At 50.8% G+C, this 26,273-nt stretch overlaps 1 protein-coding gene across 1 annotated transcript; it reads left to right on the forward strand.

Annotated features, from left to right (window-relative positions):
- The first annotated feature begins 2,714 nt into the window (after window positions 1-2,714).
- Window positions 2,715-25,311, forward strand: RAB21 (RAB21, member RAS oncogene family). The gene is made up of 7 exons (XM_085886847.1): window positions 2,715-2,994; window positions 11,619-11,678; window positions 20,167-20,274; window positions 20,814-20,877; window positions 21,130-21,184; window positions 21,281-21,369; window positions 23,127-25,311. Exons 1-7 carry the CDS (start codon window positions 2,857-2,859, stop codon window positions 23,258-23,260), a joined length of 648 nt encoding a protein of 215 aa, XP_085742973.1. The 5' UTR covers window positions 2,715-2,856; the 3' UTR covers window positions 23,261-25,311.
- The last annotated feature ends 962 nt before the right edge of the window (window positions 25,312-26,273 follow it).

A 26,273-nucleotide genomic window follows, 5' to 3' on the forward strand; every position in this document is an offset into this window, starting at 1 on the left:
AGGCCCGGAATCAATCTAGTAACCCTACGCTGAACCTTCTCTATGGTATCTATGTCCTTCTGGAACTGTGGAGACCAAAACTGCAAAAAATATTCCAGATGTGGCCCTCTCCAAATTCCGGTACAACGTTAACACCACCTCTTTTGATTTATAATTATTGATTCCCCTCCGAATACAACTTGAAACCCAATTTGCTCTCCCTATAGCTGTCTGACATGTGCTGCCTCCTTACCTCCCATATCTATGACCACCCCAAGATCCTTCTTCTGAGTGACAGGCTCCAAAATTACCCCTTACATCCTGTAATCTCCATTTTCATTGTTCTTTCCCATCCCCCACACCTTGCACTTTACAATGCACACAAGGTACAGACCCTACATACAAGGTACTGGCTGCCTCCACAACCTGTGAGCAAGCTGCAAACAAAATGGCCGCCTCCACAACCTGTGAGGCCATTGCTAAGAAAATGGCTGCCTCCACAACCTGTGAGGCCACTGCTAAGAAAATGGCTGCCTCCACAACCTGTGAGGCCACTGCTAAGAAAATGGCTGCCTCCACAACCTGTGAGTAAGCTGCAAACAAAATGGCCACCTCCACAACCTGTGAGCAAGCTGCAAACAAAATGGCCACCTCCACAACCTGTGAGGCCACTGCTAAGAAAATGGCTGCCTCCACAACCTGTGAGCAAGCTGCAAACAAAATGGCCACCTCCACAACCTGTGAGGCCACTGCTAAGAAAATGGCTGCCTCCACAAACCCGTGAGGCCGCTTCTAACGAAACGGCTGCCTCCACAAACCCGCGAGGTCGCTACTAACAAAATGGCTGCCTCCACAAACCCGTGAGGCCGCTTCTAACGAAACGGCTGCCTCCACAAACCCGCGAGGCCACTGCTAAAAAATGGCTGTCTCCACAAACCCATAAAGCTGCTACTAACAAAATGGCTGTCTCCACAAAAAGGAAGCACATGACATGCAAATCCATAACAAATCTTCAAAATTACATTTCAACACTACAAAATCATTTAATTACACGAAAATGATGAACTCTATTTTCCAGATGAAGAACTAAACAATTATCAGAGTTCAAAGACAAAAATTGCTGTTGCAGTTTTGACAAAATATTTACTGCAACCGCGAATGGAAACGGACTGTGACTACCCACGTATAACCATGACATTCCCCTGCTTGAATGTTGTCATCCCTGACACCATTTCTCACTAAATCTACCACTTAGACAATTAAGGACAAACCCTGACTGCTCACATCCGCACGAACAGAAATTGAGTGTGACTAATATTAGCTAACACTGTGGGATCTACGTCTCTGCCCCTCATGTTTCACCAAGAACAGATATAGGCACCTGTGACCTGGATTAATATGCTGATCGGCGTTGTATCCAAGGCATTGTCCTCACTATGGTCGTCCACCACAGCATCCCTTATCAGCTCCTCAGATAAATCCCCTCCCGGATCATCCGCAGGTAAATACTCTACCGGATCATCCCCACGTAAATCCTCTACCGGATCATCCCCAGGTAAATCCCCTCCGGGATCATCCGCAGGTAAATGCTGTAGCGGATAATCCCTAGGTAAATCCTCTACCGGATCATCCACCAATAAATCCTCTACGGGATCATCCCCAGGTAAATGCTCAACCGGATCATCCCCAGGTAAATCCTCTACCGGATCATCCACCAGTAAATCCTCTACGGGATCATCCCCAGGTAAATACTCTACCGGATCATCCCCAAGTAAGTCCTCTACCGGATCATCCCCAGGTAAATCCTCAACCGGATCTCCTGCGCCACTCCAAGGTCCTACCATCCATACCCACTGACCATCATCATCCTCATCACCAACAGCAGTCTGTCTAACTTTAAGGTTTGACTCAACTGTAGTTGTGCTACCTCCAGGCCTTACGTCTGAAAGACTGAAACCAACTACCTATCTGGTATGCAGCATCTCACTCCCATCAGTCCCATCAGTCCCATTAGTCCCATCAGTCCCATCAGTCCCATTAGTCCCATCAGTCCTATCACTCCCATCAGTCCCATCAGTCCCATCAGTCCCATTAGTCCCATCAGTCCCATGCCCAGCTTTCCAAGTTCTCTCATCTCCCAGACTTTCCACCTCATACACGTTGCTGTCCCCAACTTTGGCCACAATATCTGCCTTTGGATGAATTCCAGACATCGTGTATCTTCTCATGGTCCGTGGGATGTGTTCTGACAAACACTCCCACGCGTCCTGGCTGTTCGTCCACTCGAGTTCGTCGTTTCACAGCGAACCGAACAGCTTGTTGCAGACAATGTTGATGTTCTGCAGGGTTCCCATCCTCTAGGTCTGGATGAACTTGTCTTCACACCATGTAATGGCATCTCGTGATCTACAGGGAATCTGGGTTCCTTTCCAAAGAACAGGAGGTGAGAGAAGTCCGAATGATTTCCTGGAGGAGTAACATGGCGCCACTAATGATTCCTGGAGGAGTAACATGGCGATTTAATGGCTTCAATATGGTGAAGAGAGTGCACTGTGTTTATACATTGAGTTGTGACCGTCTGGTGTTCGGTTCACGTAAAACACCAAAACAGTCAGTTTCTGTCCTTGGTGTACGGAGATTATTCGGGATATAAAAATGCCGTTATGTTTGATAACATGAAGGAAATGTGACGGCGATGGAATCACGTGGTGCAGGGGCGTAGTGACGTCACCGACGCTGACGTTCTGATCACGTGGCGTCGCCATTTCGGCGAAGACAGGAAGGGAAAGTGACGCTTGCGGGACTTTCACAGCTCTTGATAAATTAAGAGTGAACGACAGTGAGAGAGAGGGAGAGGTTTACCTGTGTGGAGCGGGCATGGCGGGCGGGCAGGGTACGGGACGTTCTTTTTCTTTCAAGGTGGTTTTGCTCGGTGAGGGCTGCGTGGGCAAAACGTCTGTGGTGTTGAGATATTGCGAGAACAAGTTCAACGAACGGCACATCACCACCTTGCAGGTTTGAACGTCACGTTCGTGGAAACGTCACAGACCTTCCAGTCGTTTTACGTCACTAGTTCTGCCCACGTCGTCACGTTCATAATCTGGATCGTTTCCTTGGAAACGAACGTGTCGGTTAATGTGATCTCTTATAATAATTGTGTTTTGAAGAGAAAATGAACATTGATCCCCCCCCCCCTGCCCATGATCTCACCTCCCCCCCATGATCTCACCTCCCCCATGATCTCATCTCCCCCATGATCTCACCTCCCCCCATGATCTCACCTCCCCCCATGATCTCACCTCCCCCCCATGATCTCACCTCCCCCCCATGATCTCATCTCCCCCCATGATCTCACCTCCCCCCATGATCTCACCTTTCCCCCCCATGATCTCACCTTTCCCCCCATGATCTCACCTTTCCCCCCATGATCTCACCTTTCCCCCCCATGATCTCACCTTTCCCCCCCATGATCTCACCTTTCCCCCCCATGATCTCATCTCCCCCCATGATCTCTCCCCCCATGATCTCTCCCCCATGATCTCTCCCCCCATGATCTCTCCCCTCCCCCATGATCTCTCCCCCTCCCCCATGATCTCACCTCCCCCCATGATCTCACCTCCCCCCATGATCTCACCTCCCCCCCCATGATCTCATCTCCCCCCATGATCTCACCTCCCCCCCATGATCTCATCTCCCCCCATGATCTCACCTCCCCCCATGATCTCACCTCCCCCCATGATCTCACCTTTCCCCCCTCATGATCTCACCTCTCCCCCCCATGATCTCACCTTTCCCCCCTCATGATCTCACCTCTCCCCCCCATTATCTCACCTCTCCCCCCCATGATCTCACCTCTCCCCCCATGATCTCACCTCTCCCCCCATGATCTCACCTCTCCCCCCCATGATCTCACCTCTCCCCCCATGATCTCACCTCCCCCCCCATGATTTCACCTCTCCCCCCATGATTTCACCTCTCCCCACCCCAATGATCTCACCTCTCCCCCCCAATGATCTGACCTCTCCCCCCAATGATCTGACCTCTCCCCCCAATGAAATGACCCCCCCAATGATCTGACCTCTCCCCCCCATGATCTCACCTCTCCCCCCATGATCTCACCTCTCCCCCCCATGATCTCACCTCTCCCCCCCCATGATCTCACCTCTCCCCCCCATGATCTCACCTCTCCCCCCATGATCTCACCTCTCCCCCCCCCCATGATCTCACCTCTCCCCCCCCCATGATCTCACCTCTCCCCCCCCATGATCTCACCTCTCCCCCCATGATCTCACCTCTCCCCCCCATGATCTCACCTCTCCCCCCCATGATCTCACCTCTCCCCCCATGATCTCACCTCTCCCCCCCATGATCTCACCTCTCCCCCCATGATCTCACCTCCCCCCCCATGATCTCACCTCCCCTCCCATGATCTCACCTCCCCTCCCATGATCTCACCTCCCCCCATGATCTCACCTCTCCCCCCCATGATCTCACCTCTCCCCCCCATGATCTCACCTCCCCTCCCATGATCTCACCTCCCCTCCCATGATCTCACCTCCCCTCCCATGATCTCACCTCCCTCCCATGATCTCACCTCCCCTCCCATGATCTCACCTCCCCCATGATCTCACCTCCCCCATGATCTCACCTCCCCCCCATGATCTCACCTCCCCCCATGATCTCACCTCCCCCCCATGATCTCATCTCCCCCCATGATCTCATCTCCCCCCATGATCTCACCTCCCCTCCCATGATCTCACCTCCTCCCTCCCATGATCTCACCTCCCCCCATGATCTCACCTCCCCCCATGATCTCACCTCCCCCCATGATCTCACCTCCCCCCCATGATCTCACCTCCCCCCATGATCTCACCTCCCCCCATGATCTCACCTCCCCCCATGATCTCACCTCCCCCCATGATCTCATCTCCCCCCATGATCTCATCTCCCCCCCATGATCTCATCTCCCCCCATGATCTCATCTCCCCCCATGATCTCATCTCCCCCCCATGATCTCATCTCCCCCCATGATCTCATCTCCCCCCATGATCTCATCTCCCCCCATGATCTCATCTCCCCCCATGATCTCTCCCCCCATGATCTCTCCCCCCATGATCTCTCCCCCATGATCTCTCCCCCATGATCTCTCCCCCCATGATCTCTCCTCCCCCATGACCTCACCTCCTCCCCCATGATCTCTCCTCCCCCATGATCTCACCTCCCCCCATGATCTCACCTCCCCCATGATCTCACCTCCCCCCATGATCTCACCTCCCCCCATGATCTCACCTCCCCCCATGATCTCACCTCCCCCCATGATCTCACCTCACCCCCATGATCTCACCTCCCCCCATGATCTCACCTCCCCCCCATGATCTCACCTCCCCCCATGATCTCACCTCCCCCCATGATCTCACCTCCCCCCATGATCTCACCTCCCCCCATGATCTCACCTCCCCCCATGATCTCACCTCCCCCCCATGATCTCACCTCCCCCCATGATCTCACCCCCCCATGATCTCACCTCCCCCCCATGATCTCACCTCCCCCCATGATCTCACCTCCCCCCCATGATCTCACCTCCCCCCATGATCTCACCTCCCCCCATGATCTCACCTCCCCCCATGATCTCACCTCCCCCCATGATCTCACCTCCCCCCCATGATCTCACCTCCCCCCATGATCTCACCTCCCCCCCCCATGATCTCACCTCCCCCCCATGATCTCACCTCTCCCCCCATGATCTCACCTCTCCCCCCCATGATCTCACCTCTCCCCCCATGATCTCACCTCTCCCCCCATGATCTCACCTCTCCCCCCCATGATCTCACCTCTCCCCCCATGATCTCACCTCTCCCCCCCATGATCTCACCTCTCCCCCCCATGATCTCACCTCTCCCCCCATGATCTCACCTCTCCCCCCCATGATCTCACCTCTCCCCCCCATGATCTCACCTCTCCCCCCCATGATCTCACCTCTCCCCCCATGATCTCACCTCTCCCCCCCCCATGATCTCACCTCTCCCCCCCATGATCTCACCTCTCCCCCCATGATCTCACCTCTCCCCCCCATGATCTCACCTCTCCCCCCCATGATCTCACCTCTCCCCCCCATGATCTCACCTCTCCCCCCATGATCTCACCTCTCCCCCCATGATCTCACCTCTCCCCCCCCATGATCTCACCTCTCCCCCCCATGATCTCACCTCTCCCCCCATGATCTCACCTCTCCCCCCATGATCTCACCTCTCCCCCCCATGATCTCACCTCTCCCCCCATGATCTCACCTCTCCCCCCCATGATCTCACCTCTCCCCCCCATGATCTCACCTCCCCTCCCATGATCTCACCTCCCCTCCCATGATCTCACCTCCCCCATGATCTCACCTCTCCCCCCATGATCTCACCTCCCCCCCATGATCTCACCTCCCCCCATGATCTCACCTCCCCCATGATCTCATCTCCCCCCATGATCTCATCTCCCCCCATGATCTCATCTCCCCCCATGATCTCATCTCCCCCCATGATCTCATCTCCCCCCATGATCTCATCTCCCCCATGATCTCATCTCCCCCCATGATCTCATCTCCCCCCATGATCTCATCTCCCCCCATGATCTCTCCCCCCCATGATCTCTCCCCCCATGATCTCTCCCCCCATGATCTCTCCTCCCCCATGACCTCACCTCCTCCCCCATGATCTCACCTCCTCCCCCATGATCTCACCTCCCCCCATGATCTCACCTCCCCCCATGATCTCACCTCCCCCCATGATCTCACCTCCCCCCCATGATCTCACCTCCCCCCCATGATCTCACCTCCCCTCCCATGATCTCACCTCCCCTCCCATGATCTCACCTCCCCTCCCATGATCTCACCTCCCCTCCCATGATCTCACCTCCCCTCCCATGATCTCACCTCCCCCCATGATCTCACCTCCCCCCATGATCTCACCTCCCCCCCCCATGATCTCACCTCCCCCCATGATCTCACCTCCCCCCCATGATCTCATCTCCCCCCATGATCTCATCTCCCCCATGATCTCATCTCCCCCCATGATCTCACCTCCCCTCCCATGATCTCACCTCCCCTCCCATGATCTCACCTCCCCCCATGATCTCACCTCCCCCCATGATCTCACCTCCCCCCATGATCTCACCTCCCCCCATGATCTCACCTCCCCCCATGATCTCACCTCCCCCCATGATCTCACCTCCCCCCATGATCTCACCTCCCCCCCATGATCTCATCTCCCCCCCATGATCTCATCTCCCCCCATGATCTCATCTCCCCCCATGATCTCATCTCCCCCCATGATCTCATCTCCCCCCCATGATCTCATCTCCCCCCATGATCTCATCTCCCCCATGATCTCATCTCCCCCCATGATCTCATCTCCCCCATGATCTCTCCCCCCATGATCTCTCCCCCCATGATCTCTCCCCCCATGATCTCTCCCCCCATGATCTCTCCCCCCATGATCTCTCCTCCCCCATGACCTCACCTCCTCCCCCATGATCTCTCCTCCCCCATGATCTCACCTCCCCCATGATCTCACCTCCCCCCATGATCTCACCTCCCCCCATGATCTCACCTCCCCCCATGATCTCACCTCCCCCCATGATCTCACCTCCCCCCATGATCTCACCTCCCCCCATGATCTCACCTCCCCCCCATGATCTCACCTCCCCCCATGATCTCACCTCCCCCCCATGATCTCACCTCCCCCCCATGATCTCACCTCCCCCCATGATCTCACCTCCCCCCCATGATCTCACCTCCCCCCATGATCTCACCTCCCCCCATGATCTCACCTCCCCCCCATGATCTCACCTCCCCCCCATGATCTCACCTCCCCCCATGATCTCACCTCCCCCCCATGATCTCACCTCCCCCCATGATCTCACCTCCCCCCATGATCTCACCTCCCCCCATGATCTCACCTCCCCCCATGATCTCACCTCCCCCCCATGATCTCACCTCCCCCCCATGATCTCACCTCCCCCCCCCATGATCTCACCTCTCCCCCCATGATCTCACCTCTCCCCCCCATGATCTCACCTCTCCCCCCATGATCTCACCTCTCCCCCCCATGATCTCACCTCTCCCCCCCATGATCTCACCTCTCCCCCCCATGATCTCACCTCTCCCCCCCATGATCTCACCTCTCCCCCCATGATCTCACCTCTCCCCCCCCATGATCTCACCTCTCCCCCCCCATGATCTCACCTCCCCCCCCCATGATTTCACCTCTCCCCCCCATGATCTCACCTCTCCCCCCCATGATCTCACCTCTCCCCCCCATGATCTCACCTCTCCCCCCATGATCTCACCTCTCCCCCCCATGATCTCACCTCTCCCCCCATGATCTCACCTCTCCCCCCATGATCTCACCTCTCCCCCCCATGATCTCACCTCTCCCCCCATGATCTCACCTCTCCCCCCCATGATCTCACCTCTCCCCCCATGATCTCACCTCTCCCCCCCATGATCTCACCTCTCCCCCCCATGATCTCACCTCTCCCCCCATGATCTCACCTCTCCCCCCATGATCTCACCTCTCCCCCCATGATCTCACCTCTCCCCCCCATGATCTCACCTCTCCCCCCCCATGATCTCACCTCTCCCCCCCATGATCTCACCTCTCCCCCCATGATCTCACCTCTCCCCCCCATGATCTCACCTCTCCCCCCCTCCCATGATCTCACCTCCCCTCCCATGATCTCACCTCCCCCCATGATCTCACCTCCCCCCATGATCTCACCTCTCCCCCCATGATCTCACCTCCCCCCCCATGATCTCACCTCCCCCCATGATCTCACCTCCCCCCATGATCTCATCTCCCCCCATGATCTCATCTCCCCCCATGATCTCATCTCCCCCCATGATCTCATCTCCCCCCATGATCTCATCTCCCCCCATGATCTCATCTCCCCCCATGATCTCATCTCCCCCCATGATCTCATCTCCCCCCATGATCTCATCTCCCCCATGATCTCTCCCCCCATGATCTCTCCCCCCATGATCTCTCCCCCCATGATCTCTCCCCCATGATCTCTCCCCCCATGATCTCTCCTCCCCCATGATCCTCTCCTCCCCCATGACCTCACCTCCTCCCCCATGATCTCACCTCCTCCCCCATGATCTCACCTCCCCCCCATGATCTCACCTCCCCCATGATCTCACCTCCCCCCATGATCTCACCTCCCCCCATGATCTCACCTCCCCCCCATGATCTCACCTCCCCCCATGATCTCACCTCCCCCCATGATCTCACCTCCCCCCATGATCTCACCTCCCCCCATGATCTCACCTCCCCCCCATGATCTCACCTCCCCCCCCCATGATCTCACCTCCCCCCCATGATCTCACCTCCCCCCATGATCTCACCTCCCCCCATGATCTCACCTCCCCCCATGATCTCACCTCCCCCCATGATCTCACCTCCCCCCCCATGATCTCACCTCCCCCCATGATCTCACCTCCCCCCCATGATCTCACCTCCCCCCATGATCTCACCTCCCCCCATGATCTCACCTCCCCCCCATGATCTCACCTCCCCCCATGATCTCACCTCCCCCCATGATCTCACCTCCCCCCATGATCTCACCTCCCCCCCCATGATCTCACCTCCCCCCCCATGATCTCACCTCCCCCCATGATCTCACCTCCCCCCATGATCTCACCCCCATGATCTCACCTCCCCCATGATCTCACCTCCCCCCATGATCTCACCTCCCCCCATGATCTCACCTCCCCCCATGATCTCATCTCACCTCCCCCATGATCTCACCTCCCCCCATGATCTCACATCCCCCCCCATGATCTCACCTCTCCCCCCCATGATCTCACCTCTCCCCCCAATAATCTCACCTCTCCCCCCCAATAATCTCACCTCTCCCCCCAATAATCTCACCTCTCCCCCCAATAATCTCACCTCTCCCCCCATGATCTCACCTCTCCCCCCCATGATCTCACCTCTCCCCCCATGATCTCACCTCTCCCCCATGATCTCACCTCTCCCCCATGATCTCACCTCCCCCCATGATCTCACCTCCCCCCCATGATCTCACCTCCCCCCATGATCTCACCTCCCCCCATGATCTCACCTCCCCCATGATCTCACCTCCCCCCATGATCTCATCTCCCCCCATGATCTCTCCCCCCCATGATCTCACCTCTCCCCCCATGATCTCACCTCTCCCCCCCATGATCTCACCTCTCCCCCCCCATGATCTCACCTCTCCCCCCATGATCTCACCTCTCCCCCCCATGATCTCACCTCTCCCCCCATGATCTCACCTCTCCCCCCCATGATCTCACCTCTCCCCCCATGATCTCACCTCTCCCCCCCATGATCTCACCTCTCCCCCCATGATCTCACCTCTCCCCCCATGATCTCACCTCTCCCCCATGATCTCACCTCTCCCCCCCATGATCTCACCTCTCCCCCCATGATCTCACCTCTCCCCCCCATGATCTCACCTCTCCCCCCCATCTCACCTCCTCCCCATGATCTCACCTCCCCCCATGATTTCACCCCTCCCCCATGATCTCACCTTTCCCCCTCATGATCTCACCTCTCCCCCTCATGATCTCACCTCTCCCCCCATGATCTCACCTTCCCCCCATGATCTCATCTCCCCCCATGATCTCTCCCCCCATGATCTCACCTCTCCCCCCCCCCCCATGATCTCACCTCTCCCCCCATGATCTCACCTCCCCCATGATCTCACCTCCCCCCATGATTTCACCCCTCCCCCATGATCTCACCTTTCCCCCTCATGATCTCACCTTTCCCCCTCATGATCTCACCTTTCCCCCCCCATGATCTCACCTTTCCCCCCTCATGATCTCACCTCTCCCCCCCATGATCTCACCTCTCCCCCCATGATCTCACCTCTCCCCCCATGATCTCACCTCTCCCCCCATGATCTCACCTCTCCCCCCCATGATCTCACCTCTCCCCCCCATGATCTCACCTCTCCCCCCCATGATCTCACCTCTCCCCCCATGATCTCACCTCTCCCCCCATGATCTCACCTCTCCCCCCCATGATCTCACCTCTCCCCCCATGATCTCACCTCTCCCCCCATGATCTCACCTCTCCCCCCCATGATCTCACCTCTCCCCCCATGATCTCACCTCTCCCCCCCCCATGATATCACCTTTCCCCCCATGATTTCACCTCTCCCCCCATGATCTCACCTCCCCCCATGATTTCTCCCCCCCAATGATCTCACCTTCCCCCCCATGATCTCACCCCCCCCCATGATCTCACCTCCCCCCCATGATCTCACCTCTCCCCCCCCATGATCTCACCTCTCTCCCCCATGATCTCACCTCTCCCCCCCATGATCTCACCTCTCCCCCCCATGATCTCACCTCTCCCCCCATGATCTCACCTCTCCCCCCATGATCTCACCTCTCCCCCCCCATGATCTCACCTCACCCCCCCATGATATCACCTCCCCCCATGATCTCACCTCACCTCTCCCCCCTCCCCAATGATCTCTCAACTCGTTTCGTTCACCCCCAAACATCTTGCAACTCGTCCTTTCGCCTCCCCACCCCCCCAATAATCTTGCAACCGTCCCATTCCTTTCCTTCATGGCCTCTGAACCCTATTTCTCGACTTCAGGCTTCCTTTCTCACGAAGAAACTAAACATCGGAGGGAAACGTGTCAACCTGGCTATCTGGGTGAGCATTTCCTCCTGGAAACCAATTTTGCAACTCTCCAGCTCTCAACACCAACACAAACACTGCCATCACTATGACCACCATGACCACCATGACCACCACCACCACCATCTCCACCATTCCTTTCATGGCCATAATTATTTTCACCTTCTTGTCTGGTTGGTCGGGGAACGTTTTGTCCCAAGTTGTTCTAATCGGCAAGCTGGGCCTGACATTTGAATGAAGGTGATTTGGGCAAGAATGAGTAATTTGTTGAGGGTGCTGGAGATAACTTCCCTATCCTTCACGACCGCCTCCTTTTTGGTCTTGCACCCTCTGCTCTTTTTAGGCTTTGTCCCCCCCCCCCCCACTCCCCATCGGTTCCCCCTCAGGTTTTTGCAGGGCACATGTGTTGCACCAACAACCCTCTTCTGGTGAATCTCCTAAAGTCCAGGATCTCTGCTCACCTCCATTCATTCATTCCTGTATTTTTTTTTCTCCCACCTGTGGAACCAACTTGCACATCCTCTTCAATCTCATTCCTCCCTCCAGGGTCTTCAAGACAGCTGTTCACCACCATCTCTGATCATCCCACCCCCATTCAAAACCATGATCTTTTCTACCCTCGTTAATCTCCCCCCCACCCCCTCCCATGCAAAACCATGATCTGTTCTACCTTCGTTAACCCCCCCCATCCAAAACCATGATCCTTTCTTCCCTCCTCCCTCCAAATTTTCAGTTCCCTCCTGAGAGTTTTCTTCTGTTTCCCTCTTATCCACCCCTTGCTTCCTTTTGTACCCCCATTTCTCCCCCCACCTATTCCTTGTTCAAGTCTCCCCATATTTTGTCCCTCAACCCCGTTCTTGGTGTCCTCCCCCCTCTGTACTGTTCCTTTTGATCAGTTACATCCTGATCCGTTCAGTCTTTTCGGTCTTCCACAATCCTTGACAGGATAAAATAAGGGCACGTAATGGAATATTTACGTCCATCAACAAACTAATGCCCGTAGATGGGACACCCGGCTTGTAACATCACTCCAAGGAACCGTGAACGTTGTGATGAAATGATCGGCCTGCCAACACCAATCCGACAGTTTATCGTCAGGTCAGGAAGCGAACCTGGATTAGGGAGCTCAAAGGTAATTGTAGTTCCTCTGCATCATCCTGTCGGATATCAAGTTGTCGTCATCGTTCTGATGAATACAAACCTGACAAACTTACCACCATTACAGCGCACACACACACACACACACACACACACACACACACACACACACACACACACACACACACACACACACACACACACACACACACACACACACACACACACACACACACACACACACGTATGTGGACACCTCGTCCAGCATCTCATTCCAAAATCATGGTTATTTATTTGGAGTTGGTCCCCCCTTTGCTGTGACAACAACCTCCACTCTTCTGGGAAGGCTTTCCACAAGAGGTTGGAACATTGCTGCGGGGATTTGCTTCTATTCAGCCACAAGAGCATTAGAGTGAGGTCGGGCACCAATGTTGGGCAATTAGGTCTGGCTCACAGTCGGCGTTCCAATTCATCCCAAAGGTGTTTGATGGAGTTGAGGTCAGAGCTCTGTGCAGTCCAGTCAAGTTCTTCCACACCGATCTTGACAAACCATTCCTGTATGGACCTCGCTTTGTGCACGAGGGCATTGTCATGCTGAAATGGGAAAGGGCCTTCCCCAAACTGCCGCCACAAAGTTGGAAGCACAGAATCATCTAGAATGTCATTGTATGCTGTGGCGTTAAGATTTCCCTTGACTGGAACTCAGGGGCCTAGCCCAAACCATGAAAACAGCCCCAGAATATTATTCCTCCTCCCCAAAACTTTACAGTTGGCACTATGCATTCGGGCCCACACACCACTCCAGCCGATGCTTGGCATTGCACATGATGATCATCGGCTTGTGTGCGGCTGCTCGGCCATGGAAACCCATTTCATGAAACTCTCGACGAACAATGCTCGTGCCGACGTTGCTTCCACAGTGAGTTTGGAACTTGGCAGTGAGTGTTGCAACTGATGACAGACGATTTTTTCCGCACTACACACTTCAGCACTCGGCGGTCCCATCCTGTGAGCTTGTGTGGCTTACTACTTCACGGCTGAGCTGCTGTTGCTCCGAGACCTTTCCACTTCACAATAACAGCACATAGAGTTGACTGGGGCAGCTCCAGCAGGGCAGAAATTTGATGAACTGACTTGTTGGAAAGGTGGCATCCGATGATGGTGCCACGTTGAAAGTCATTGAGCTCTTCAGTACGGCCCATTGTACTGCCAATGTTTGTCTATGGAGATTGCATGGTGTGCTTGATTTTATACACCTGTCAGCAATGCGTGTGGCTGAAATAGTCGAATCCACTAATTAGAAGGGGGTGTCCACATACTTTTGGCCATGTAGTGTACATATCTGTGCAGTGTCTGTCCCGTGTTGTGTTGTGTTGTCACTGAGCTGCTTCCTCAAACTTTTGTGGAATCGTATCAAACTTCCAGGCTGCACCGAGCTCGCCCGTGTGTGTGTCCTAAGGGTGTTCTTTTTGAAATTTTTTGGAAAAAAAAACGTTTTTTTTTCAGACTTAAACCTTCAACTTAAATTGCTTAAAAAATGTATTATCAAACTTAAACCTTCAACTTAAATTGCTTATAAAAATAGATTATCAAACTTAAACCTTCAACTTAAATGTGCTTATAAAAATGGATTATCAAACTTAAACTTTCAACTTAAATTGCTTATAAAAATCTATTATCACGAATATTACAAATACATTTGGAAAATAAATGTTTGAATCCTGCTTGGTGTCAATCATGACAACATGGAAACTCACGTATTATCCTCAATTAAAACAAGCCGGTCTCTCGAGCGATGTGTGGTGAGGTGTTTTGTTACGTGGTTGTGTTTTTAATAACATGGTGGTGATGTGGTGCTGGTGTATTTAATTTATGTGGTGGTGAGGTGTTTTTAATAATGTAATGTGTATATATATATATATATATATATATATATATATATATATATATATATATATATATATATATATATATATATATATATATATATATATATATATATATATATATATATATTATTGGGGGTCGGGTGAGAAGACCACTGGGTGGGGGGGGGGAAGCTTTCTCAGGCTCCCACAAGACTCCCCGGAATCGCAGGCCGTCGCACATGGATAACTCCGTGACGCAGCGGGTCGCTCACCAACCGTGAACGCCAATAACTCAACCACGTGATCTAGGATCCTCCGTCTATGGGTTATCCAGGTTACCGAATTAATCATGTGACCTAATTACCGGGGCCACGCCCTCGGTACGCCTTGTCCGAACTGGATCACCTTTCCGGATCAGATGCAGCCGAGCAACACTGCCAAGGACGTACCGGCTAAAAGGAACGGATCGTTGGGAATAAAGTCCCGGCTTGGTTAGGATACGGAGCATGCTGGATCAATGAAAGAAAAGACAAAAACGAGCTGGGAACATTTCTACTAATAATTTATTAACAGGCAGGCGAGGAAAGATATGTGGCACAGTGAATGTAGTATATTGTTGTGTGTAAGCAGAGATAGGAAGAAAAGGGTGGTGCTACAATAATACAAGCAAATTACAAAAGCAGACACAGAGCAGAGTTATCCCGATGTAATTCTTCTCCACTCTTAAATGAGTACAGGCACACACACACACACACGAATCCCGATGAAGATGAGTTGAGGAGAAGAAAAAGGAGAGGAGATGAGGCTAACGTTCTCTCAATACCTTGTACGATTGACCGACCGTGCCACCAGTACGTTTTGGGGGGATGCTCCGCTAGGCGATACCTCCCTGATAGCTGGCGTGTTGTCTCCCGCTTCGTGCAGCTATGCGTTGATCCAGAAAATGGGGCGTGACCATCAGGTGTGAAGGAAGGACTTTGGGCGGAGTCAGAAGCCAGTGGGTGGAGAAAGGCGGAGTCAAAACGAGGTGGCTTGGTGGCAGACAGGATCGGGTGAGTGGGTGGAGCCAGCGACGAGGTGGTGAAGAAGGGTGGAGTCAACAGCAAGCTGGTGACGGAAGGCGGATTCAGCAGGCGAATGGGCGGACCGTCGATCTCAGCCCAGATAGAGAGCAGGACGAGCTGACAGGAACCAGGAGCGATGAGCAGGGACTGAAAACCACCAGCAGACGGGGAATGCGCGAACCATCCTTTTATAGACCCTGTGGTGCGGGGCGGGGCGACGACCCGAAGCGATGTCGTCACCTGAATCGGGCACTCTGTTTGGGCCCTGGCCAGCACACGGCACAGCCGTGATGGCCAGAAGTGGCTGATTACAAGCTGCGGAATCATCTCGCTCCGAATAACGTGACACGAATCGCCCTGCACCGAACTTCGGCCCGTGCCCCGGCGACCAGTGGTCAGCGCCGGTCAATGCGCTGCCTGTCCGTAAGCCATGCGGCCCGAGTCTTGCAGCACTCCTTTGCCAAGTAACAGCCTCGCCGGGCGGAAAGGCGAGAAGATGGCCACCATCCACGGGAGACACCCGTGGCCGCGGTGGTCAGCAAAGACCGACGGTAAGATGCTATGGTAAACCCATGCGCAGACCAGAACAAGATGTGTGCCATTCGTGTGCTGCTCTTTGTATGATAATAAATTACCCTGGGGCTGCGCGTGGGTCTGCCGCCATTGAGCATGCGCTCATTTATCAAAAGCGGTGGTGTGCACGGTGCCAGCCCTGATCTGTGTCAAGAATTGAGGGAAAAGATTGGATATAATTATTAGATGTAGGTTTGGGTTGAAAAGAGTATAGATATAATTATTAGATGGAGATTCGGATTGAAAAAGAAGATAGATATAATTTTTTTACTCAGAAATGGGTTGAAAAGGGCACGGCCGCAGTTTCTACAGGTGGCTGTCTGAGTGCAGTGCCTGCTGGCCTTCGCGAGGACCCATTCTCACAGCGAAGGGTGCGGCCCCGGTTTTTATAGGTGGCTTGAATTGTGTAGTGTAGTGTATGCTTGAATTGTAGTGTGTATCTATTTTTATAGGTGGCTTGAATTGTGTAGTGTAGTGTATGCTTGAATTTATCTCAGGAATAAGAGAAAAAGAATAGGAATGAAGTCAGATATATATATATATATATATATATATATATATATATATATATATATATATATATATATATATATATATATATATATATATATATATATATATATATATATATATATATAATCAGACCCAACTCTGAGATTCACAAAACGCACTGTCCTGTTTGACCCATTAGACAAGAAGGAAGGGACTATCTTTATGTATATTAATGAAATAACTGTCTGGGGACCACTGTATGATGGATGCCATTGCGTTGGGGGGGGGGGATGTGGTTTCCAGAACTACAACAATATATATATATATATATATATATATATATATATATATATATATATATATATATATATATATATATATATATATATATATATATATATATATATATATATATATATATATATTGTTGTGGTTGACGAAATTCACAAACCACCATTCAGGTCCCTTAGGTGAGATATCTCTGTAAGTATATGTGTAGTTAGGCCCAAACCCGTTGTCTAGAGGGAATAAATGTCATTCATGCGGGCTGCGACTCTTCAGGATAGCCGTTTTTCTTTTACTATCTTTATTTTGGACCAGCCGCCATTATTACCACCACCAACCACGTCTCAACAGCCATCACAACAACAACCACCAACCACAACGCCGCTTCACAACAACAACCACCAACCACAACACCGCTTCACAACAACAACCACCAACCACAACGCCGCTTCACCACAACCGCCACGACCTTTACCGTCACAACTCGCCACCATTGCTTCCACACCATCTCGCGCCACTCGTGGGCGCCGATGCTGGACTCGTGTAGGGCGCGCACCGAGCAGCGTGTTCAAAAACATCACGGACTTTCCACAGAAAACGGATCAAAAACGACTCACGCCCACTTTTGTTCCGTCCAATCGGTGAGCGAGGGGCGATTTGGCCCCGCCTCCAGGGCGTTGGAGGGCGGTCGCTATATGCAAATTCATGGATCAAAAAGCATTCACGCCCACTTTTCCTCGGGCCAATGGGGAGCCAGCAAGAGAGGTGAAGGGTCGGAGGCAGAGGGTCGGGGGTGAAAGAGCGAAGCCACGGGGCTTATAAAAACGGCTGCGTTCGTCAGTCAAGTTCAGTTCAGTTGGAAGTTGAGAGGAGTGTGTGCGGAGTTCAAGAGAGTCGTCGGTGGAGCTGGAAAGAAGTGGTACTAGTCAGAGTGAAGAGGACGGAGCTGTGGAGAGGTGACGGCGGCGAAGGCGGACGAGGGGGTGCTCGCGTCGGTGCCGGGAGCTGCACAGGGAGAGGCCAGCAACGCGACCGAGGTGGAGGAGGAGACGCTCGCCGCGGGACCCGAGACAGGGTGATATCCTCCTTCCCCCGAGCATCAGCAACCCCCTCCTGTTTTCCCCCGCGCTGAGATAGTGCGACAAAGGGGGCCCCTTCCCACCCCCTACCAGACACTGTCCGCGAGGCCTGCGGAGTTGAGGCCCCACCGCCACTTCGCGTCTCATCATCAGACGGGTAGGCCCGACACGGTCTCGGCCCCAGGCCCGCCTACCCCCCTCATCCTGGAGGGTGGTTCTCTTTTCTTTTGCTTTGGGAATATGTGTTGTCGGCGCCGTCTGTGAAGTAAAATTGTATAAGTGTTGCCGTGTGCCCGGTAGTCGGTTAGATCTGCATTGTTGCATTTGCTTTTTGTGTAATATTGCATTGTCTTCTTCTTTTACATGTGCTTTTGGTGGAATTGTATATGTGTGCTTTCCGTTCATCGCGAAATAAATGTGCTTCATGTTGAACTGTTTTCCCGCTTCGCTTCGTCTTTTCTTTCATTGAATCTCCATCTTGCTTCACGTAAAGGGTTGGTCGTGGGCTAAAACGCCCTATAATTAATCGAACCGTCGAGGCCGACGAATAACACCGCTCGGTTATCCCGATAGTACGGAACGGGTCGCTTAAAGTGGCCCGTGTCCGAAGTCGACCTGCGGCGAGGTGCGATCGCCCGGTCTACCCTCCGTGTGGGTACTTAGGTAGGTCGAATTTGGCGAGCAACCCTATCCCACGCGGGGGCCGATTGGCACGATCGTGGTGAGACCGAAAGGTCCACCCGTGACTGGTTCCCGGCGTTAGTCCGAGAGGGTCACGACTGGATTGTCCGTCCGGTGGGCGACGTGCCGCGATTCGAGTTACGTGGCTGTCCGCACGCCGGCGGGCGCGAATCCGCAACAATATATATATATATATATATATATATATATATATATATATATATATATATATATATATATATATATATATATATATATATATATATATATATATCACGTTGAGGCAGTGAGTTCGTCCAGGAAGCCTGAAGACTATATGCCTATTAATCATGTCCTGTTTGAATGTTGTCCTCAAGAACCCTGAAGACCCTGAAGACACTCAAGGATCAACACCATTTAGACCCCTTCAACCCTTGACCATTTAGAGCACTTTGATCTTCTTATATCACAAATAAATTTCAAATAAATATAATATCACCAATATTACAAATAAATTTGTGGAGAAGAACTGTTTGTATTATGATTGGTGTAAATCATGCCAACACAGCCAATCTGTTTTATCAATCTCTGCAACGACGTGTGGAGAGGGGAGCGTAGCGAGCCGATCCACGCTAGTGTATAATATGTATTCACACTCCTCGACTTTTGTCACATTTAGTTGTTACATCCTCAATTTAAAATGGGTTAAATATAAAATTTTTGTTACCGATCTATACAAAATACTCCACAATGACAAATTGAAAACATGTTTTTAGAAATTTTTCCAAACTGATTAAAAACGAAAAGTGGAAATGTCTTGCGTCAAATATTGATTTGGGTTATGGTCTGAGCTCGTCGTGTTGAGGGATGGGTCACAGAGCCAATAATGTTGTTTGAGAGGCTCACAAGTCCTCAACCATTACCACCTCACAGTGTGTCCTTCGGATGATGGGTCTACTCATTCACACCAAGGTCTCCGACTCCACGGCATCAAATAATGAGCTACGGTGTTGAGAGCACAGCAAAGGTGTGTTCTCCGGTGATATAATTGAGCTTTGTGTGCTGAAACGTTATTTGATGTGTAATCCACCAATGGTCTCTGAGTCATTTGTTCCCGAGTACGAGTCCATACATCCCAAGTCTTTGTTAAGAGAGTTGTGGTTGTGGTTGTGGTTGTGGTTAAGGAACTGTGTTGAAATGCCGTACTGCCTTGTACCAGATTGCACTAAAACCCTGCAGTACCTGGAGTGGCTTAAACTCAGAGCTGTTTCTGGTACCATAAGGTCTCCAAAGAAATGCTCTGCACATGACTGGAGCCATGAAATCAGGTAATTTCCGATTATTTATCACGATTAATATCATTCGTTCATTCATTGTTACGCAGGACACGGCAGGACAAGAGCGGTTTCACGCCCTTGGACCCATTTACTACAGGGATTCAAATGGTGCAATCCTGGTCTATGACATCACGGATGAGGACTCTTTCCAAAAGGTGTGTGCTTGTATCATCGGTTGTTATCCCCTTTGGTGGGTTTCAGAAGGTGGAACCGAGTCCTCCCAGGTCTTAAAGTATCCACGTCCGTTTCAGTAAGGGATCATAATTCGTGTACCGAGTTGTGAAGTTTTTGTTGTTCTCCCCAAGTTTTGTTCCGAGGGCTCTTTTCCGGATCGTCCCGACCTCCGGAAAACCTCCACCTGCAGTTCACTTGCAATAATATTCCCAGGGATGTTTTTTTTAAGATCTCCGTGAGGTTCTTCATCATTTCCGTTGCTTCAATTATCACTGCTACAATTTTGGCACGCTTCAGCTTCAAGGATCTTTTCACTTCATTTTTTGCGATCCTAGCATTTGGTCATTTTCTTGATTTCTGCGTTTTTGGTCAAAATCGCTGGATAATGAAACCTTTTCTTTTTTTGTTGTACCTCATTACGTTACCCGATCGCAGTGCTTTGTTTTCCATGTTCACGCTCGATGGGAGCATTAACTCCCATCGACGACGAACTGTTCAAACAGATCGTTTTTCTTCTCAGGTGAAAAACTGGGTGAAGGAGCTCAGGAAAATGCTGGGAAATGAAATATGTTTGTGCATTGTAGGTAGGTGTCCCGTTTCCCTGAGGCACGTTTCGCCCTGCACACACCCGATGTATCACTCACTGTAATCGAAATTTTTTTCAATAGATTTTGCCTGGATTTATTAATGGTGACAATATTTATGTAAATTTTGTTTATGTAAATATTGGACTGGTCACATGGCCAGTCCTCTGTTATGTTTGTGGGTCAAAGGAAATGTTAAATGAACAAAACCACTTGAGTTGTTATGCTGATGGCTTTCTTTGCCCGGTGCAGGGAACAAGACCGACCTCGAGGCGGATAGACACGTGTCCGTGCAGGAAGCCGAGGAGTAAGTGATTCCCACCCATAACACCCGGCCAACCGTCTTCGGTTACTCGCTTCCCACAAAGACTGACTCTCGTCCCGTCGGTCATGTTCCCGGTAGGTACGCGGAGTCCGTGGGTGCTCAGCACTTCCACACATCGGCCAAGCTGGACCGAGGCATTGAGGAGGTCTTCCTGGACCTGTGCAAACGTGAGTGGCTGGACTCTGCAACGTAAGCGTTCAAAACGCTTCGATGCTTCCTTGTAGAAATCAATATTCATTTTTAAACAACGTATTCTTTTTCACATCTAGCTTGTTAACAATACATTCTGCGTTCACTTGTTCTGGATAAAACGAGCATTGCACAGTGTGTCCGAGTGCAACTAATGTTTGTGTAAATTAAATTTCATAAAATTTGGCATTGAACAAAACTTTTTCTTAATGCAAAACCTGATGTCCACTAGATTAATGGTGCTTTGGCCATATAAAGCAAGCGTCCTTGCGACTGATGGCTTTTCTGTGCAGGGTTTGCACAGTCCTTGACATTCCTGGAGAATCGAGAAGATTGTGCAAATGGAAATAATCTGCCAGGCCCACGAGTCGGAATTAATTCTGCCACAAAAGAGAACACATCACCAATTTTAACTTCGCCCAGGGATTTACCGAAATGGTTTGTGGGCTCAGCCTGGATCTAACCCAGAGTTCTTCCTAACCCCCCCATCAATGTATTGATGGCATGGTGCTAATTTACCTGCTCGATTATTCCTGAGTTAATCCCCTCGAATGTTCTATTCTTTCTGTCCCAAATTATGTGTTAATGGCCTCTGGCATTTATCCGTTCAGACCAAAAATATTTGAGGACCCCTGGAACTTTTAGGTTGCGGTGCAGGTGGCAACTGAGATGCGCAGCACGTACTGTACTGTACCAATCTCCGAGTCAACGCGGCTTGTTCCATGAAATTGTAATAAATTCTTGTTTTCGGTTATTATTGTCCTTCACGATTTTTAACCATGACTCCCAAGAGGAAAACTGTTGCTAGTCGTGAACCAAGTGAAAAAAATAGTTGGGGAAAGTGATGTCTGATATAGAAATTGGTGGTTTTGGATACGCTTGGTCGAGGTGAGAGTGTGCAGCATCACTGCATGGGCAGACATCATGGCATTGATGAGTCCAGTATCCTCTAAGTAAAGATACACGCAGAAAACATTAGGGGTAGTCAGGTTGTGAATGCTCTGGTTTTGTACAGCGAGTAAGGTGATTCCGGTAAACCTCCTCAGTTCACGACGCGTGAGTTTATAGGGAAGAGGAAACGTAACTGCTTGCCTGCGGAGAACAATGGTTTACTGTAGTCTGAAAATCCACCTCGTACATGGAGCGTAATTTGTTGACCTCAATTTTTAAAAAAAAAATCAAAATGAGGATAATTATTAATTGCAGTTTAATCCATGTGACAGAAGCTGGTGGGTTAATGCTGCAAAAGGTACCACTTGGAATGGTTCTATGGTATAACATGCTAAGCTAGAATGTTTTATCTGTGGAAACATGTGTATTACTGAAATATTCAATGGAAGGTTTCATTATTAGGCTTGTGGGTTATTCCAATGTCACTTGTTACACAAAACTCTTGTATTATATGTCCTGGAAAACAACTTTTTTTTTTGTCCTGGGAAACTCCTGGAAATTTGGTTTTCCACAGCTGTGCGGACCGTGCTATGGGAACAGGTGCACGGCCTTAATTGGTATCGTTTGTATGTGCAAGTCACAAACTTGAGTGAGTTAGTTGAGGTATCGGTACAAGCAGTGTATATCCGATGGCTACAACATTTTGTGTGCGACGGTGCTCGGCCTGTTTTTTTCGTGGATCACCGATTGGCATTGTAGCGAATGCCCACTTACCCGTTGGCAAATGAAACAGATGATCAAGGCCCTTGTTTGTTCATGCATCCGTCCCCTCATTCACTCCCAGGTATGCTGGAGGTGGCGCAGGTGGAGAGTTCCCGTGCGGACGGCACTTCGAGACATGGAACTGCACGCCGAGGAGTCCAGATTGTCGACGACGAGCCACAGGGACAAGGGGGAAGTGGCGGTTGTTGCTCATAGATCTCGGAACGTTGGGGCGCAGTGCGGGTATGGCTGCGGGCCGGGAGCCGGACCCCAAATCCATGTTCGTGCCTTGCCAGTTGCTAGGATGCCTGGTAGAACGTTCGGCTTTGCGGGTTTTGGGTCGAGCCGCCTGCTTGCCTGCTTTTATTTTGTGGTGGGAGTGAGTGCTCGTGGTGGGGAGAAGAGGGGTAGGAAACCGCTGCGTCCAAGACATGCACCATGCATCTAACCACTCATTCTCCTCTCCTCACCTTCCCAGCTTAAACTCCTCCAAATTCCCCAAGAAGAGTGTGATCCCAATTAGCACAAAGATGTGCGGTCGTAACAAATGTTCCTGTGTGCCATCTCTGCTTTACCAGTCTCGTCTTTGCTTTTTGTTTAAATCAAACCTTCACAACCCCAAAACATTGGCTCCTTCTCGACAAAACGTTAATGAAACTTATCGTCTGTTCTTGTCCACACGAGCGTTCAGAGATAAGCATTCAGAGGCTCCTCTTATCATTTAACTTTGTGGTTTGTTATTTCCACACTTTTCTGACAAAATGGTGGCTCGTAGTTAAACTGCCGCTCTGCCTCATCACGTGTCCTAGATAACCTGAACCTTGAGCATCTGTTCTCTCACCAGAGGCAGAATCTGCACTAGCTTCTTCCACCTTCCTCCTTGGTTCGACCGATGATTTGCTTGGATTCTGTGCACATCGGATTGTTTCGGCAAAGCTGTCGTGCCACGTCCCACAAGTGATTCATTCGAGCGGAGAACCAGGCATTTCTGTTTGTGCTGAAGTCTTGGTTTTTCTACTTTGCTCTCCAGTCGTATCAACCTGAGCGTCCATGTTTGTGTGAAGCTCATTTTGACTGGGGGTTTCACTTGCACCGAACTTGCTCTCCTCTAACTGACCCGTCGTGGTCGTTCTTCTGGCAAGTGGCGAATTCCCATCTGAAACCGAGCGTTTGCTCAGCCATCCGTATCCAAACTTGCCCTTCATTTTGAAGTGAAAGAGCACTTTATCGCCTTCCCCCCATCCCCCACCCTGACCCTCTTTTGTGTTGTGGACCCGTGAGCAGCGCATTGTCGGCAGTTAAGCGAGACGTAACTGAGCTCGGTCGGTACGTCTGCAATCCATCATTTGATTTCCCTCTGCCAGAACCTGGAGTGTACCCGGCATACCGGTTCTTGTGGTATGTCGGGGGAAAATGGCAGTCACCTCAGGCTTGTGCGAAATTGTTTATTCTGTGCTTGCTCTGCACGTCTTTGTGCTGTGCATATACTAGGTGTAAGTACTTGCAAGAGGCAATGGCATGGTGTTGGGGTTTTCAAACGTTGGTAGACGTCGACGGTGATATGGACGTGGCACGAGTATATGCCACCTCGCTGTCCCCATGCGTGCGTCGCGTAACCGGCCCGAGCCAAGCGGTAGGATAGTAACGCCTACGCCTTCCTACCTGTACCCCTCTTACCGCTCCCTCCTTGTCCCCCATCCCATGCCATCCCGTGTTTATCTTGCGTGTGTAATATGTTTGCACATTTATTTTGCGTTCTGTACAAGAGGAAATCTGAAATGCCCGAGAGGTCTTGTATCAAGCGATGTGCATTATGTCGCCGAGTGGGCAATTTTTGTACAAAGGTTGCTCCATAATCGAGATCTGAATGTTTGAAGCTGGATCGCGATGTGCGGACGCTTCTCACGGGGATGGTCCTGTTGGTTTTGCTCGTCGTTTCATTCGTTCCACGCACGTTTGGGATGCAGTGTGCATTCACAGCTCAAGATATTTATGGAAAGCCTCTTTTATCTTTATCCGAAAATTGTGTGAATATTCTGATTTGGACCAACTTGAGCTCAGGGTCTTCCCTTCAAATATATCTGGTGATGGCAAGCTGAGTGTGGGTGTACAAATGGCAGTGTGGTGGTGTCGGATCGGGCGGAAGGAGGCAATAAAAACTGAGCATGAACAATATTTTTCTCACTGATCGACATCTTGCTAATAAATTATCTTTGGCATTGTTTATGAACGGATTTCAAGTCGATTAAAGTGGTTATGAATGGTCACCTGTTGAGAACTTGTGCATGTTTTCCTTTTCTACCTTGTTCGCTCATCTGGGTGGAAGTTTACAAAAAAAGGTTTTCATCCTCACCTGTCACTAATGTTGCCAATTTAGTCGATTATGAGAGAATGATTTCATGTCATCCATGGGTCAGTAAGGGGATAAACTACAAACATTGTTCATACTTTAGAAATTTATTTAACCTCGAGGGGGTTAACGAGTTAAAAGGGCTGAACCATGATCTGGGAAACAGGAACTACACCTGCATGTGACGAAGACAGTCTTGAATCGCTTGTGTTCTTTGTTCCATTGTTTACACTTTAGGCCGTTTCCATTTGAACGATCCGAGTTGAAACTGGTCCGACTGCACCGAAGAAGCACCAAAGGAACCTTCTTTTGTGCGTCGCATCATCGGCTGGGGGTTCGGGTGTCACCGCTGGACATTTGGGTAGAAATTTAATTTGCTCGTGGTGCCGGTGAAAGTTCGCTTACTCTTCACGAAGTACGCTGGCCTCTTTTAACATCCAACAAATGCTGGCAGATGGGACGCCTGTTTAATGTCCATCCGAGGGACCGCAAACACTGATGAATCACCAGGATGACAGCTTTGAGGTAGGTGTGTGTGTGTGTGTGCGCGCGCATATACCTCTCGGCCATACCGCCACCTTACCAAAGGGAACTGTGGAATGTCTGAAGAGGTTTGAGATGTACTAAATTATAACTTCTCAACCTTTGTTTGTTTTTTGTTTGACCTTTACTGATACTGGAATGTTCAGGTTTACTTGAAAATATTAAAGTTTACAACAGGTAATTTTACCAGCACATACTCCTTATCTAAATATTTTTTTCATTTTCCTTTGAGATTCCAGCAACGTATCAAACGAGGTTTTTAATTCCATATCCTCGTTATGAAGAGCTGTTAGCGAGTATGCTTGAGGTAGTGTGGTCATGTGTCCACTACAATCT

The sequence above is a fragment of the Eptatretus burgeri genome, chromosome 6 (genome assembly GCF_056783735.1).
Source record: "Eptatretus burgeri isolate ZD-2024b chromosome 6, Ebu_testis_v1, whole genome shotgun sequence".
Taxonomy (NCBI): Eukaryota; Metazoa; Chordata; class Myxini; order Myxiniformes; family Myxinidae; genus Eptatretus; species Eptatretus burgeri.